The 16,685-nt window shown below is 46.4% G+C and overlaps 1 protein-coding gene and 1 long non-coding RNA gene across 3 annotated transcripts; both read right to left on the bottom strand.

Annotated features, from left to right (window-relative positions):
• Window positions 1–1,454: 1,454 nt before the first annotated feature.
• On the bottom strand, window positions 1,455–11,266 carry LOC115166840 (eukaryotic translation initiation factor 3 subunit M). The gene is made up of 11 exons (XM_029720708.1): window positions 11,133–11,266; window positions 10,148–10,280; window positions 9,594–9,732; window positions 9,243–9,366; window positions 8,027–8,121; window positions 7,326–7,409; window positions 7,107–7,206; window positions 6,819–6,900; window positions 2,799–2,942; window positions 2,383–2,443; window positions 1,455–1,693 (listed from the first exon to the last, which is right to left on the bottom strand). The coding sequence occupies exons 1-11, from the start codon at window positions 11,172–11,174 to the stop codon at window positions 1,570–1,572; spliced, it is 1,128 nt and encodes a 375-aa protein (XP_029576568.1). The 5' UTR covers window positions 11,175–11,266; the 3' UTR covers window positions 1,455–1,569.
• LOC115166841 (uncharacterized) lies at window positions 3,706–6,812 on the bottom strand. Of its 2 annotated transcripts, none has more exons than XR_003870376.1 (2): window positions 6,172–6,812; window positions 3,706–4,495 (listed from the first exon to the last, which is right to left on the bottom strand). It is a non-coding gene; the product is annotated as an uncharacterized LOC115166841 (long non-coding RNA). The 2 variants fall into 2 exon arrangements; XR_003870375.1 differs by lacking the exon at window positions 6,172–6,812 and adding an exon at window positions 5,721–5,764.
• Window positions 11,267–16,685: the final 5,419 nt, after the last annotated feature.

Below are 16,685 nucleotides of genomic sequence, written 5' to 3'. Positions count from 1 at the left end.
ATGTCAGTACATACCCACTTAAGCAGAGAGAGGGAGAGAAAGAGAAGGATATGGGGGTAGAGCAGGATAGATAGACAGATGGAGACCGACTCATACAGAGAGAGATGTGGGGCAGGTTAATGGGGACTTCCACAGTGTTCAGTAAACCTAACTCTGTCTCACTACATTAGTCTAAACCTGCTTTCTCTGTACCCCACCTTGCTGGTGGTGACCATGATGAGGAGTGGTGTGATTTACTCCCTCTGATAAGACCAGGGGATGCTTCTCCCAGAGGACTCTGGGATAGGAGTGAGCCTTGAGCTTCTGCAGATGCTGCTGGGCCAGAGCTGTGACATCACCATTAACACACAGGTTGTCGTTTGGTGTTGGCTCTACCCAGTAGACTGGCAAACAATGGTGTTGCTCCCTTCCTCATGCTCTCTTCAAAGTAAACTTTGTTTCGACTGACAAATAACCATTGTATTTCTGCTGTCTTAATGAAATGTGCAGTGATGCAAAATATTTTTGGAAAAACTCCATTACAATGTAAAGGCCCGTTATCGTGCAATTTGTTGTCAAAAGTATGGCAGCAGTGGTGTTTTAGCAAGAAGTTGATTTGACACTACTTCTGTGCTTCAACTACATTTCATCAGTCCCTGAGGGAGAGAACTTTGAGAGAACCCTTTTATATCTAAATGCCTGATCCAACACATACATCAGCACAGTTCAGAACCTAATGCTCTGGAATGCTGCTAGAGATGAGATTTTAACACACCAGTGTAACAGCCAATCATTTGTCCTCTTACAGTATTAGGAGGGAGTGGAATTCCATTCTGGTCAGCTCATTAGTGTATTTGGTGGACATTTTCTCTTTTATCATTCAGAATTGTCCAACAGTGTCCAGGACTGTTGAAGTGTTTTAACCTTTCCTGTTGACGTTTTGCATGAAATAAGATGGACCAGGCTAGTGCACAGAACGTGGTCAACGCCAGTCGCTTGTCTTCTGTGGAAGTGGCACAGAAAGACCAGTCATACCATAAATATTACAGTAAATGTTTCATCTTGAGTGAAATCATTTAACTGCTTTGTATTAGAGGTGGGAGACCATTGAGATAGGACACAGTATTCCTAACCTGTGTAACAACATCAAACTGACACTGGATCAGTTTCCCAACACCTCATCCAAAGTCTAAAAAGCTAGCGCTGAAATGAACACTGCTCTGACCTCAGCTGAGGAGTCAGGTTGATAACATTGATAAGAGTACCCCACCATCTCACTCTGGGTCTAACTAGAGCCAGATGCTCCGGGTCGCCAGGTGAAGAGCAACCATTAACACTACAGACAGCAGCTTCTCTGGAGAACACGGTCACTGCTGATGTTAGCATGTAATGCTGAAACTTCTGCGCTACCACTTACCCCTGTAAACAGCTAGACATGATTTACATCTGGTATTAAGACAAGCAAAACAACCATGGAAGATCTCAATTAGTCTTTTATTGGGTGAATATAAAAATGGTGACAGAAGATTCAACCAAGGGATTTTGACAAAGGGGGAAGTTTTTTTAAAGAGGGTTTTGGAGAGAGAGATCTTAGGCGGAGGGGGACAGGGTCTGGAGGCTGGTCTTCACAGTTGCCAAATTGCCCTTCCAGGAGCTGAGACTGTCGTAGAGCTGCTGCCACTGCTGCTTGCCGAAGGTGCGGTGTGTGCTGTGGCTGATGGGGGCAGAGATGGAGACACATAGTTAGGGAAAGGGGAGCATAATGCCATACCTGGCAACCCTGAAAGGTATCATTGGAAATCTCAGAGCTTTGAGTCTCCCTCTGACAAAGTAGTGCCTAATACGTCTGAAGTACCTAGAGGGAAGACATTTTCCTCGTCATACACACAAACAAACCCTATGATTAATAGGTCTGCATAGAACATACTACAACCGTAAGCACCAATCAGATCAGAGTAAAACGGAACCTGCTTTGTAGCACAGAATAAAAATAGATGTCTAGATTTCCTTTGCGGAAACCCATCAACAATAGCATTTATACTCAACTGGCAACAAAAAGTCTCCAACGGTGAATAACAGTATTTCTGTACAGCAACACAAGAACAAAGACCAACTCTATGGTTTTATAGTGGGGAGCTCTGAAGAACGGTTGTCAGAAACCTTGAGCTGATTGCTACACAGTAAAGAGTCTATTACAGGTCATATTCATTAGGTACCAAACGGAAGAAAAAGGACTGAAAAAGGGGAGGGCCAGTTTCCGTTTTCTGTTGCAAAATGTTTCGCTACATTGCGCCTTAATGAATACGACACAGCTTTAGCCTGCCAAACGCAGCCGCTAACGTCGCAGAATACACTTGATTAGAATGCCACGTTAAAAAAAATATCTATATTATTTTGGCTTACCTCACGATAACCTTTCGCTGTGTCTGGTCAATCTTGCAGTACACCATCTTAGTCCGAACGGCTACAGACAAAAGAGACAGGAAGACATTGAGAGAGGTGGGCGGCAGACAAGAGGGAGTATCCGTGTGTCAAGGCAACCCTCAAATACATTACAGACTTCTGACAGGGCGACCAACGTCACAGTAACAATAAGGATACCAACTCCTACATGTCTGCTCCTGTGACAGTTTGGTTCCTCAATATGTCAAAAAAATACATCTACAGACAACATCCTGTTTTTACCATTTGAACTTTTTGTGTTTATAGATGTTAGGTGGACTGTTGCATTGAGGGGGAATTCCAGCGTTGTCAGAGGGGAGTATAGTATTATTAGAGAGTGTGTGTGGGTCAGATTGGATTTGAGGTGGTGTTGGTACCGTCGATGACGAAGGCTTCTACTTGGTCTTCTTCTAACTGCAGCTCCTGCTGCATGGTGTCAAAGGAGATCTCTTTAAACTCCACCGCCATGCCCATGAACGTCAGCAGACGCATCTTAGCCATGTTCTGCTCATGGTTGAGACCTGGGGACAGGAAGACAGTCAATAAACACAGGACTAACATCATGGTTGATACCTGGGGACAGGAAGACAGTCAATAAAACACAGGACTAACATCATGGTTGATACCTGGGGACAGGAAGACAGTCAATAAAACACAGGACTAACATCATGGTTGATACCTGGGGACAGGAAGACAGTCAATAAAACACAGGACTAACATCATGGTTGATACCTGGGGACAGGAAGACAGTCAATAAAACACAGGACTAACATCATGGTTGATACCTGGGGACAGGAAGACAGTCAATAAAACACAGGACTAACATCATGGTTGATACCTGGGGACAGGAAGACAGTCAATAAAACACAGGACTAACATCATGGTTGATACCTGGGGACAGGAAGACAGTCAATAAAACACAGGACTAACATCATGGTTGACACCCGGGGACAGGACTAACATCATGGTTGACACCCGGGGACAGGACTAACATCATGGTTGACACCCGGGGACAGGACTAACATCATGGTTGACACCCGGGGACAGGACTAACATCATGGTTGACACCCGGGGACAGGACTAACATCATGGTTGACACCCGGGGACAGGACTAACATCATGGTTGACACCCGGGGACAGGACTAACATCATGGTTGACAACCGAGTTGACACCGGACACTAACATGGTTGACACCCGGGGACAGGACTAACATGGTTGACACCCGGGGACAGGACTAACATGGTTGACACCCGGGGACAGGACTAACATGGTTGACACCCGGGGACAGGAAGACAGTCAATAAAACACAGGACTAACATCATGGTTGATACCTGGGGACAGGAAGACAGTCAATAAAACACAGGACTAACATCATGGTTGATACCTGGGGACAGGAAGACAGTCAATAAAACACAGGACTAACATCATGGTTGACACCCGGGGACAGGAAGACAGTCAATAAAACACAGGACTAACATCATAGTTGACACCTGGGGACAGGACTAACATCATAGTTGACACCCGGGGACAGGACTAACATCATAGTTGACACCCGGGGACAGGACTAACATCATGGTTGACACCCGGGGACAGGACTAACATCATGGTTGACACCCGGGGACAGGACTAACATCATGGTTGACACCCGGGGACAGGACTAACATCATGGTTGACACCCGGGGACAGGACTAACATGGTTGACACCCGGGGACAGGACTAACATGGTTGACACCCGGGGACAGGAAGACAGTCAATAAAACACAGGACTAACATCATGGTTGACACCTGGGGACAGGAAGACAGTCAATAAAACACAGGACTAACATCATGGTTGACACCCGGGGACAGGACTAACATGGTTGACACCCGGGGACAGGACTAACATCATAGTTGACACCTGGGGACAGGACTAACATCATAGTTGACACCTGGGGACAGGAAGACAGAGTCAATAAAACACAGGACTAACATCATGGTTGACACCCGGGGACAGGACTAACATGGTTGACACCCGGGGACAGGACTAACATCATAGTTGACACCTGGGGACAGGACTAACATCATGGTTGACACCTGGGGACAGGAAGACAGAGTCAATAAAACACAGGACTAACATCATAGTTGACACCCGGGGACAGGAAGACAGTCAATAGAACACAGGACTAACATCATGGTTGACACCCGGGGACAGGACTAACATCACGGTTGACACCCGGGGACAGGACTAACATCATGGTTGACACCCGGGGACAGGACTAACATCATGGTTGACACCCGGGGACAGGACTAACATCATGGTTGACACCCGGGGACAGGACTAACATCATGGTTGACACCCGGGGACAGGACTAACATGGTTGACACCCGGGGACAGGAAGACAGTCAATAAAACACAGGACTAACATCATGGTTGACACCCGGGGACAGGACTAACATCATGGTTGACACCCGGGGACAGGACTAACATCATGGTTGACACCCGGGGACAGGACTAACATCATAGTTGACACCCGGGGACAGGACTAACATCATGGTTGACACCCGGGGACAGGACTAACATCATGGTTGACACCCGGGGACAGGACTAACATCATGGTTGACACCCGGGGACAGGACTAACATCATGGTTGACACCCGGGGACAGGACTAACATCATGGTTGACACCCGGGGACAGGACTAACATCATAGTTGACACCCGGGGACAGGACTAACATCACAGTTGACACCCGGGGACAGGACTAACATCACAGTTGACACCCGGGGACAGGACTAACATCACAGTTGACACCCGGGGACAGGACTAACATCACAGTTGACACCCGGGGACAGGACTAACATCACAGTTGACACCCGGGGACAGGACTAACATCACGGTTGACACCCGGGGACAGGACTAACATCACGGTTGACACCCGGGGACAGGACTAACATCACGGTTGACACCCGGGGACAGGACTAACATCACGGTTGACACCCGGGGACAGGACTAACATCACGGTTGACACCCGGGGACAGGACTAACATCACGGTTGACACCCGGGGACAGGACTAACATCACGGTTGACACCCGGGGACAGGACTAACATCATGGTTGACACCCGGGGACAGGACTAACATCATGGTTGACACCCGGGGACAGGACTAACATCATGGTTGACACCCGGGGACAGGACTAACATCATGGTTGACACCCGGGGACAGGAAGACAGTCAATAAAACACAGGACTAACATCATGGTTGACACCCGGGGACAGGAAGACAGTCAATAAAACACAGGACTAACATCATGGTTGACACCCGGGGACAGGACTAACATCATGGTTGACACCCGGGGACAGGACTAACATGGTTGACACCCGGGGACAGGACTAACATGGTTGACACCCGGGGACAGGACTAACATGGTTGACACCCGGGGACAGGACTAACATGGTTGACACCCGGGGACAGGACTAACATGGTTGACACCCGGGGACAGGACTAACATGGTTGACACCCGGGGACAGGACTAACATGGTTGACACCCGGGGACAGGACTAACATGGTTGACACCCGGGGACAGGACTAACATGGTTGACACCCGGGGACAGGACTAACATGGTTGACACCCGGGGACAGGACTAACATGGTTGACACCCGGGGACAGGACTAACATGGTTGACACCCGGGGACAGGACTAACATGGTTGACACCCGGGGACAGGACTAACATGGTTGACACCCGGGGACAGGACTAACATGGTTGACACCCGGGGACAGGACTAACATGGTTGACACCTGGGGACAAGGACTAACATGGTTGACACCTGGGGACAGGAAGAGTTATTAAAACACAGGAATAACAAGACATGACAATGAAATAGATAATCAATGACAGGTCACCAACTCTTAGGTAACATTAATCATGAGATCATTAACTAGAATTACTGAATGCACATTAATTGCCAGTTGGCTGGGTGATTAAGAATGTAACTGACTAAGGATCAAACTCTCAGGGAGACCTTGGAGGGAAACTCCAAGAGGTAATCATTCTGTGATGAACACACAACACACTCAATTCCACTTGACTCAGGGAGGGTCCCTTGGCTAATTGCCTCTGTGCCCAGCAGTGTGGAACTACAGTGACCAGGCATATTAACACAAACACCACCATGTCTGCAGTGACAGCCAATACCACCTGACTTATGTGGGAGGACCAACCATGTTAATTGGACCACTACGTTCTCAGCAGTGTGTGTGTGTGGACAGAGACAATGCTGACACACACACACACATTCCAACCCTGTATCCACAGAGGTCAGCAGTTTAGGCTAGGTGTGTCCCCCCCCGGGGGGATTTGATCTCTGCAGTCAGGTCACTAGCCGCCAGGTAGCCCCATTGAGTCTTGATCACTCACCGAGGGAATCGATAAAGTCTTTGTTGCTCTGGTAAAACTTCACGTAGGCAGCTAGCTTTGCACTCACAAAAATGGTTAGGAGCTGTGAACGAAGGAGAGAGAGAGAGAGAAGCGTAAGGCAATGTAGTTACTGTTAAAACAACCAGGTAATAATGTAGCATCACTGTTATGAATGGATTAATATGAACCTATTAAATCCTCCACTGTGGCACCAACAACAGTGTTCAAATGTCACAGCCTTGTTAACAGTAGGATGAGCTGTTCCCTGAGCTGGGCTTCAGTACTCACATCGTGGAGGAGTTCTCCCTCTAGGAAGCGGACAGGTTTCAGGGCCAGGAGATGGTCCAACAGGAAGGTGTTGGGGTCTTTCAGGGCTCGTACAATGCATCTGGAGGGAGGAACCACAGAGGGGTGAGTGACAGCAAAGACAGCCAGTCACGTATCAGATCTTGTAGTTATGATGGTAGGATAACAATAACAGTAGGATAGAGGTGTGTATGTGTGTACCTGTGGGCATCAACGCGTGCTTGTGAGGCGTTGTCCTCTGTGTAACTCCCCAGCAGCTCCACCATCACCTTAGCTGCAGCCTCGCTGCAGAGGAACACACACACCCAGTGACACAAGGACCAGCTCAAGAAAAATACAAACATTGCAGATAAACAACACATATCCCATTGTACTGACGAATTACTTTTAGAAAAATATGGAAAACAATTATAAGAGTGAATGTGTCGATGACACCACCAGGCACCAGGCTGTGCCGATGACACCACCAGGCACCAGGCTGTGCCGATGACACCACCAGGCACCAGGCTGTGCCGATGACACCACCAGGCACCAGGCTGTGCCGATGACACCACCAGGCACCAGGCTGTGCCGATGACACCACCAGGCACCAGACTGTGCCGATGACACCACCAGGCACCAGACTGTGCCGATGACACCACCAGGCACCAGACTGTGCCGATGACACCACCAGGCACCAGACTGTGCCGATGACACCACCAGGCTCCAGGCTGTGCCGATGACACCACCAGGCACCAGGCTGTGCCGATGACACCACCAGGCACCAGGCTGTGCCGATGACACCACCAGGCACCAGACTGTGTCGATGAAACCACCAGGCTCCAGACTGTGTCGATGACACCACCAGGAACCAGACTGTGTCGATGACACCACCAGGCACCAAACTGTGTGTAGGTAGTTACCTCTTCTTACATTCGACCAGGGCCTCGTACACCAGCCTTAGCAGTGTGTGTTTCTTCTCTGTGTTCAGGTTCCAGTCTGTGATCCACTTACGCACCTGAACCACAAACACACAAGCAGAGCCATGAAAACGTCAATCATCCTTCCTCTACAATGTCTTGTTCCTGCACAGAGCCCTTACATGTGACTGGTAAAGTGTGGTCTGAGCAAATTAGATTAGCACATCGGTGAGAGTGACCGTGTATGGCGAGTGTGCACGGTGAGAGTGACCGTGTATGGCGAGTGTGCACGGTGAGAGTGACAGTGTATGGCGAGTGTGCACGGTGAAAGTGACAGTGTATGGCGAGTGTGCACGGTGAGAGTGACCGTGTATGGCGAGTGTGCACGGTGAGAGTGACCGTGTATGGCGAGTGTGCACGGTGAGAGTGACCGTGTATGGCGAGTGTGCACGGTGAGAGTGACCGTGTATGGCGAGTGTGCACGGTGAGAGTGACAGTGTATGGCGAGTGTGCACGGTGAGAGTGACAGTGTATGGCGAGTGTGCACGGTGAGAGTGACAGTGTATGGCGAGTGTGCACGGTGAGAGTGACAGTGTATGGCGAGGTGCACGGTGAGAGAGACAGTGTATGGCGAGGTGCACGGTGAGAGTGACAGTGTATGGCGAGTGTGCACGGTGAGAGTGACAGTGTATGGCGAGGTGCACGGTGAGAGTGACAGTGTATGGCGAGTGTGCACGGTGAGAGTGACAGTGTATGGCGAGTGTGCACGGTGAGTATGACAGTGTATGGCGAGTGTGCACGGTGAGTATGACAGTGTATGGCGAGTGTGCACGGTGAGTATGACAGTGTATGGCGAGTGTGCACGGTGAGTATGACAGTGTATGGCGAGGTGCACGGTGAGTATGACAGTGTATGGCGAGTGTGCACGGTGAGTATGACAGTGTATGGCGAGGTGCACGGTGAGTATGACAGTGTATGGCGAGTGTGCACGGTGAGTATGACAGTGTATGGCGAGGTGCACGGTGAGTATGACAGTGTATGGCGAGGTGCACGGTGAGTATGACAGTGTATGGCGAGGTGCACGGTGAGTATGACAGTGTATGGCGAGGTGCACGGTGAGTATGACAGTGTATGGCGAGGTGCACGGTGAGTATGACAGTGTATGGCGAGGTGCACGGTGAGTATGACAGTGTATGGCGAGTGTGCACGGTGAGCGTACCTGGTCGAGGTCCGTGGGGATGAAAGCGATGGCGTTGCAGGTGGTTGCTACCTTGATGAGGCTGCAGTAGACTGTGTACCTCACTGGGGCTGTCTCATCCATACCATGGAACAGGTTACTCAGCCTACACAACCAAAACCATACACGTTAACTTCACCATTAAGACATGGCTTACGGTTAGTGTTTACAAGGGTCCCACTTCTTCCATAGTGCATAAACAAACCCAAATCTTTGGTCGCTGACTCCATTAACTATGTCCTAGTGATCCAGGCATCTAGAGTGGGTGGCTGCATACTTCACCAGTCAGGGAAGACTAGTAGAGAACAGAGATAGATGAATGTGTGGACTTACAGCTGCATCCTGAGGGAAGGCCTCTCTCCCTCTCGGGACTTGACCAGCTTCTCACACAGACTCTCGATCAGGGTCTCCTGTTTCTCCGCCTCCAGGATGAGTAGCAGTGACACTATGCTGTTCATCACACTCTCCACTTCTACAGAGAGGAGAGAGAGAGACAACTATCAATCACAATGACACCCTTCATCATGATTCAAGAATCATTCATACAAGCCTCTTTTAGGAGGAAACATGTTTGTTTTTCTAAGTGGGGGTCCAGGAGAAAACAAAAGGACAGGATGGGTAGGGAGATGGAAAGAAAAACAGCAGAGGTAGAAACAGCAGATGAATTAAGGGAACAAGACAAGGAAGGGGAGGGGGTTGACAGACAGAAAGACAAGAGTGAGAGAGGACAGTTTACAGTTCATGTGTGTGCTGACACCATGCAGAGACAGGTATATCTGTAGATGCCTTGGGCATGTTTGCCTTCTCTACATGGATACGTCACCAATGTGAGCAGTCCTTTGGAAGTGCCACTGGCTATAGGTTAGCGTTTCCCTGGTGTCAGTCACCTTTATCGTCGTCCTTGAGGCAGACGTCACAGGCCTCGATGATTTGAGCCAGGTCCACATGGAGACCGCCTTCTGAGTTTTCCTCTGAGATCTCTGCTCCTTTGGCTTTGATGTAGGCCCTGAGCTCTGAGGCCTGTCAACAACAACACATTATAAAAGAACAGGGGTGTATTTATTAGTCGGATTCCGTTGCAAAACATTTTGTCTGTGAAACCAAACATAAAACTTTCTGCAACGAAAACTACAGCTTCTATTGAGTACTTTCCCATTTCTGTCTGTTTGGTTCCTTGAGTAAACAGTAAATGTTTTCCGTTATAAAACGTTTTTCAACGGAATCAGTCTAATGAATACACCCCAGATTAAACAAACTACAGACACAGCAATGACACTTAGTCCAATAACAAAACAGCACTACTTAACAGCAGTCATTAGAGATATTTAAATTGTACATTTGATTAAGGCTGCACAATGACGTATTTTCCTTCTCTAAGCCTTACAGCTGGCAGTTAATCTATACATTACAACTAGCTTGTGTCTTCATCCAAAACTAGTCAACTATTCTAACCAGTTAGCTAGCTACATTGGGTGCAAACATTGATACAAATTGTTGATGTTGTAGACTGCAATTAACTGTTAGCTAGTTACCTAACGTACATTCCTAGTTACGTGTAAAACAAATGCATCAGCTGGCAATACGTTGCATTAAGTAAACACAAATCACGGGGATATAGCTACAGTTTACAAAGAGAACATCTAGATCCATTTAACTGGGGATGAAAATGGAACCAGCTGTAAAGTTAGCATGCTAGCTAACAAACAGCTAAGCTAACTAGATAGTGTACTGACCATAGTCTTTGAATCATTATATGGCTAACATTAGCATGCTAATGTTATCTGGCATGTCACCCTTTGTCGTAACGTTACATATCGACATGAGTGTGCTCATTCTTTTTTTTAAACTATTACTAAAACACTTCAATCGTACCTGGTCCTCTTCGGTTATGTCGATAAATGCTGGGACACTCATTTTATAATTATTTTAGTGAGCCTAGATCAAATCCACGCTCGCACTACCGCTAAGGCCACCGGAAAAGAAAACGCTTTACTACCGGCAAACATAATGCACTTCCGGGTCATCATGTTAAAGCGACCGTAGTGATAATTCAGTTGGATGACTAGATGACTTTTTCTCATATTGTTTCATACAAAATGCTTAGCTAGCCTAACCTCTACATTTACAACATACGACCAAACGATGAAATGTTTATTCGTGTTTGATAATGTAATTATGATACAATGTAACCATTTAGTTTTTGTTCCCCCCCACCAGGTGTTACATTTTTAAACGTAACCATTATGTAAGTAGTCAAGTCAGTTAAGAACAAATTCTTATTTAGAATGATGGCCTACACCGGCCAAACCGGCCAGACGACGCTGGGCCAATTGTGCACCGCCCCATGGGACTCCCAATCACGGCCGGTTGTGATACAGCCTGTATTCAAACTAGGGTGTCTGTTGTGACGCCTCTAGCACTGAGATGCAGTGCCTTAGACCGCTGCGCCACTCAGGAACCCCAAGCACCAGTTTCTTTGAGAACGTCCTACAATATCGCTGATAAACACTTTTATTGAAGGATTTCAATAAGGATTCCCGAGATACTAAATGTGTGAAACAGGTAGTGGAATCATATAATTCTGTTTATTTTGCTAGATGACTTATGCACCATCTGGAAATGGATAACCTCAGCTTGAGCACTCCAAAAAGAACAGACAGGGTTCAAAGTGTATGGTCAGGGTCACAAGTTAACGAGACCCACTGCCATGGTCCATGCCATCCTTTCTCCTCTTCTTATCCAGGTATCAATCTCTCATCTTGGGGGCTAGTCCCAGGATGTCTTGGCTGAGAGTTACAGTGGTAGAGGTGATCCTCGAACGGAGGTTATCTGGCTGAATTACCTCTCTGTTCGGACCACCATGACTTTCCCCAGAGTTGACACCGGAAACAATGTGAGCATCAGAGGGGAGCACATTTACACAGCCCTCCCACTGACCCAGCGATATGGCACCAGGGCCTGTATATCAAGTGGGATGCTGTGATTTAGTCAGCCGCAGTGGCAGGCCACTTTCCCCTGGAGTGATTGAGGTGGGGGGGCTTAAGAGTAACTGGAGATACAATTGCCCCTAAAGCTGGCTCAGGTTACAAGCTATTGGGGTGTAAAGCCATACATCTTCAGGTTAAGAGTAAAGCCAAGCACCTTCCATACTCAAACAATGGTGGTCTCTTCTTTCCTCTTTACTGTCTCATAAAACGGATACTATCCTGACCTTGGATACCAAGTCTTGGTGGGTTAACTGTCTCAACTTTACTCAGCCATACAGTATTGTTTCCTCTATAACCTGTAGAGCAGTTTGCTGTAATTCATGTCTACGTATGTTGCCCATTTGAGACACTTTGAGTGGCATAGAAATGGCTTTTTAACTTATCTAATAGCAATGAGATATGAACTGCACATAGGTCACAGTTTGCTTATAACAAGTCATTCCTGTTTGATTACAGGAATATTTTACATCATGAAATGGAGCGAGAGAGCAGCCAGACCATAATTCCTGAATAGTCTACCAGTCAGATATGTCACGTTGCAGTTACAGTTTAGACCAAGTTTAGACCAACCCAGTTCATTTTTATTATGTTTAGTAGGATAAGGATCTTAAAATAGGGAGCTACGGGTAAATGGTCGGTGGAGTGTTTCACCATGGCCCCTGTACAATGTGTAACACTCATCAGCCTGAGAGTGCCTGGTACCACGCACCAAGCTCCCCCCTCACTCTCTCCTTGCCCTCTTTGGCTGTCACAGCCAGGAATTTATGGCCGCTTCTACTCCCAAAGTGTGCTTGCTTGTGTAACTCTGAGCATTTCATTAGGTGATTAACAACTGTTGTCAAGTGCCTGTTGTATTTCAACTGCAGAATAAAAGTGTATTTTTTATGGTTTTGAAGCTTCAGATGTATACAAGACATTGTTTGTCTTTTTTAGGAGAAGCATTAAAACGTCCGGTTTTGATATGATCCTCTGTATGTAACAGAGAGGGCATGTCTTCCTATGGTTAGATCCCGCTGGGCAAAAACTGGTTGAATCAATGTTGTTTCCACGTCATTTCAACAAAGAAATTCAAAGCGATGACGTTGAATCAACATGCAAAACTGATTGGATTTGCAAAAAGTCATCAACGTAAGGGAATTTTGTATGTTTTTCCACCCAACTTTTAACCTAAATCCAATGATCTGGTGAAATGTTTGGTTGAATTCACGTTAGTTGGAAATTAAACCAAAATTTGACTGCAAAATGAAGTCTGTGGTCAGGGTATAAGCCGCAGACATTACGAGGCATGGTCTTACAGGTTCATTGGACTGAAAAATGACTTGGTCCACTGTGTAATAATGTGTCTGTCTTAATTCTCATAGCCAGGCTGACCTCACTCTGACCCAATATACCGAATGTGTGTCTGTCTGTCTGTCTGTCTGTCTGTCTGTCTGTCTGTCTGTCTGTCTGTCTGTCTGTCTGTCTGTGTGTGTGTGTGTGTGTGTGTGTGTGTGTGTGTGTGTGTGTGTGTGTGTGTGTATTGAAGCGTTAGTGTTCATTTCAGTAGAAAATGACTGGTCAGTCAGCCTATTTAGCTATTGCAGTATGTGTGTGACTCATCGTCAGAGTTTGTTCACAGGAAATGGTTCGTACATGACTGTTTCAGAGTAGCAGATCATTTAGGTTTGCTGTGCCACACTGCTATCAAAGTGTGACTTATTCAGAAATTCAGCATAAAGGAATGTCCTCAATGACATCAGCTATAGCAATGGCAGAGATGAACCCGTCCTCTCTTTGACATTATGGGGGTGTGAAAAGAAAAGGCTGTATTAGGAGAGGATTTAGTTTAGGTGTCTGTTTTCTCAGCCAAGTGTAGCCTACCCACCTACTAACCCTAACCCATCACATAAATCGCTCTCATGATCATCATCACACAACATGGCCGCCCAACTTTCTCCCTCTGGTTCCCACTGTCCTCCTCACCTCCCCAACCACTGTCCAATCCCCTGCCCTGGGCTCATCTATCAGACTAGCAGTGACCTCATCAAAGAGTGCCTCGCTTGAGTGAGCACTGGAATAACACCAAGTTTCCCCTAAAAAACGGATATATGGTCAGTTTTGCCATTTCATCCTGTATGTAGGTACCGGCTCGCCAAGTCTAGGTCCAAAAGGCTTCTTAATAGCTTCTACCCCCAAGTCATAAGACTCCTGAACGGCTAATCAAATAGCTACCCAGACTATTTAAATTGTTGGTTTAAGGGCTTGTAAGTAAGCATTTCACTGTAAGGTGTACACCTGTTGTATTTGGCCCATGCGACAAATAAAATGTGATTATATTTTTTATTTGAACGGTTCAGGTTAGGATTTGAGGGTGGTAAACTAATCCTAAATTGTAATGTATGCCATAGTGTGCCAGTCAGAGGTCTATCTTGGTGTAGAATTGTAATGGTGAGAAGCAGATCTATTCTATCATAACTTTCCAGAGATATGATAGAAGTATGCAATGATGCTGACCCCCCTAAATATTCTACTCCTCCCCACACCTCTTGCACACACACAATGTACGTCATCTAAAATAAACATGTAGACCTTATGTTGTTCATCTAGTTGATTACTTGTTTTCTCTCAAAGCATCAGACATGACCTTTGGCGTAGTCGGAATGATTTCCCATGACGATCTGCCTCCCTGTGTGTGTGTGTTTTCACATGCATGTTTGTCTGTGCTCGCCTGTGTGTATCTTGATAGATGCTGCGTGTCTGTGGTCTGCTTAGATAGCGGTTCAATGACTGTGATCCATTATCTGGCCAGACACTAGATAATCAATACTGAAAGGGAGTGTAATAGAGAGGGGTTTTTTGTTCTTTATTTTGGTTAGGCCAGGGTGTTACATTGGGTGGGCGTTCTATGTTCCTTTTTCTATGTTTTTGTATTTCTTTGTTTTGGGCCGTGTGTGTGGCTCCCAATCAGGCACAGCTGAAGCTCGTTGTTGCTGATTGGGAGTCACACATAAGGAGCATGTTTTTCCTTTGGGTTTTGTGGGCAATTGTTTCTGTTAGTGTTTGCACCTGACAGGACTGTTGGCGTTTTCTTGTTTTGTTTGCATAGTGTTCTTTAATAATTAAAAATGATGAACACTAACTCCGCTGCGTTTTGGTCCACTCTCTCTTCAGACAGCCCTTACAGGAAGCCACGATCTGATGGACCTCTGACCTGCCAGATTGGGAAAGAAAAAATATACCCTAAACGAGGTGACAAAATATTTTACATTTAAATATTAGTTTCCTATTTCCACACACACAGAAGCCACGTGTGGACTTTAATTTGACACCTTCAGGAGAATAGCATTTCACACCATAAACTGCCACGTAGGACCACTGTTTTACCAGGATTCATTTACATACTGGGCATAACTATGTCCACAAAAGAAACATACGGTATAAAACACTGACATCAGTCACATGCCATATCTTTTAATGAGCACATACCAACTCCATATCACTAAGAAGTTGGCTAACGATCAAACTGTGGGTGAACAGTTAGCATTGAGCTATCTGAGGTCATTAATTCCCCTTTGTGGAATATGTGTGCTCAGTTTCAACCTAATGTCATGAACAAGGAGCCACAATCTGCTAAGAATCCCATCTGTAAGACCCAGTCAGTGCAGCGGAAATGGGAAGGGGGCTTTAGGAATGATAGATTGGCCTCTTGTCGTCATAGAGTGTTTATACAACATACACTCATTGACTACAAAGAGAGACTGAGTTTAGAAAGGAGTAGGAAAAAGGAATATGTTTTGATTTTTTTTGTGGGGGGGGATACTATGTGACTAGAGCGTAGTGTGGCACGCATACGATATCATCACAGACGTTGGGTTGGCGGTCTATGTATATTTGTGAACAACAGCTGGTGCACGATATCTAAGGAAGTCTCGAGGTAGAGTACAGTGAGGGGAAAAAAGTATTTGATCCCCTGCTGATTTTGTACGTTTGCCCACTGACAAAGAAATGATCAGTCTATACTTTTAATGGTAGGTTTATTTGAACAGTGAGAGACAGAATAACAACAAAAAATACAGAAAAACGCATGTCAAAAAATGTTATAAATTGATTTGCATTTTAATGAGGGAAATAAGTATTTGACTCCTCTGCAAAGCATGACTTGGTGGCAAAACCCTTGTTGGCAATCAGAGGTCAGACATTTCTTGTAGTTGGCCACCAGGTTTGCACACATCTCAGAAGGGATTTTGTCCCACTCCTCTTTGCAGATCTTCTCCAAGTCATTAAGGTTTCAAGGCTGACGTTTGGCAACTCAAACCTTCAGCTCCCTCCACAGATTTTCTATGGGATTAAGGTCTGGAGATTGGCTAGGCCACTCCAGGACCTTAATGTGCTTCTTCTTGAGCCACTCCTTTGTTGCCTTGGCCGTGTGTTTTGGGTCATTGTCATGCTGGAATACCCA

Source organism: Salmo trutta, chromosome 29 (genome assembly GCF_901001165.1).
Source record: "Salmo trutta chromosome 29, fSalTru1.1, whole genome shotgun sequence".
Lineage (NCBI taxonomy): Eukaryota > Metazoa > Chordata > Actinopteri > Salmoniformes > Salmonidae > Salmo > Salmo trutta.
Note: the sequence above shows the minus strand (reverse complement) of the source record. Positions and strands in the feature narration are given on the sequence as shown.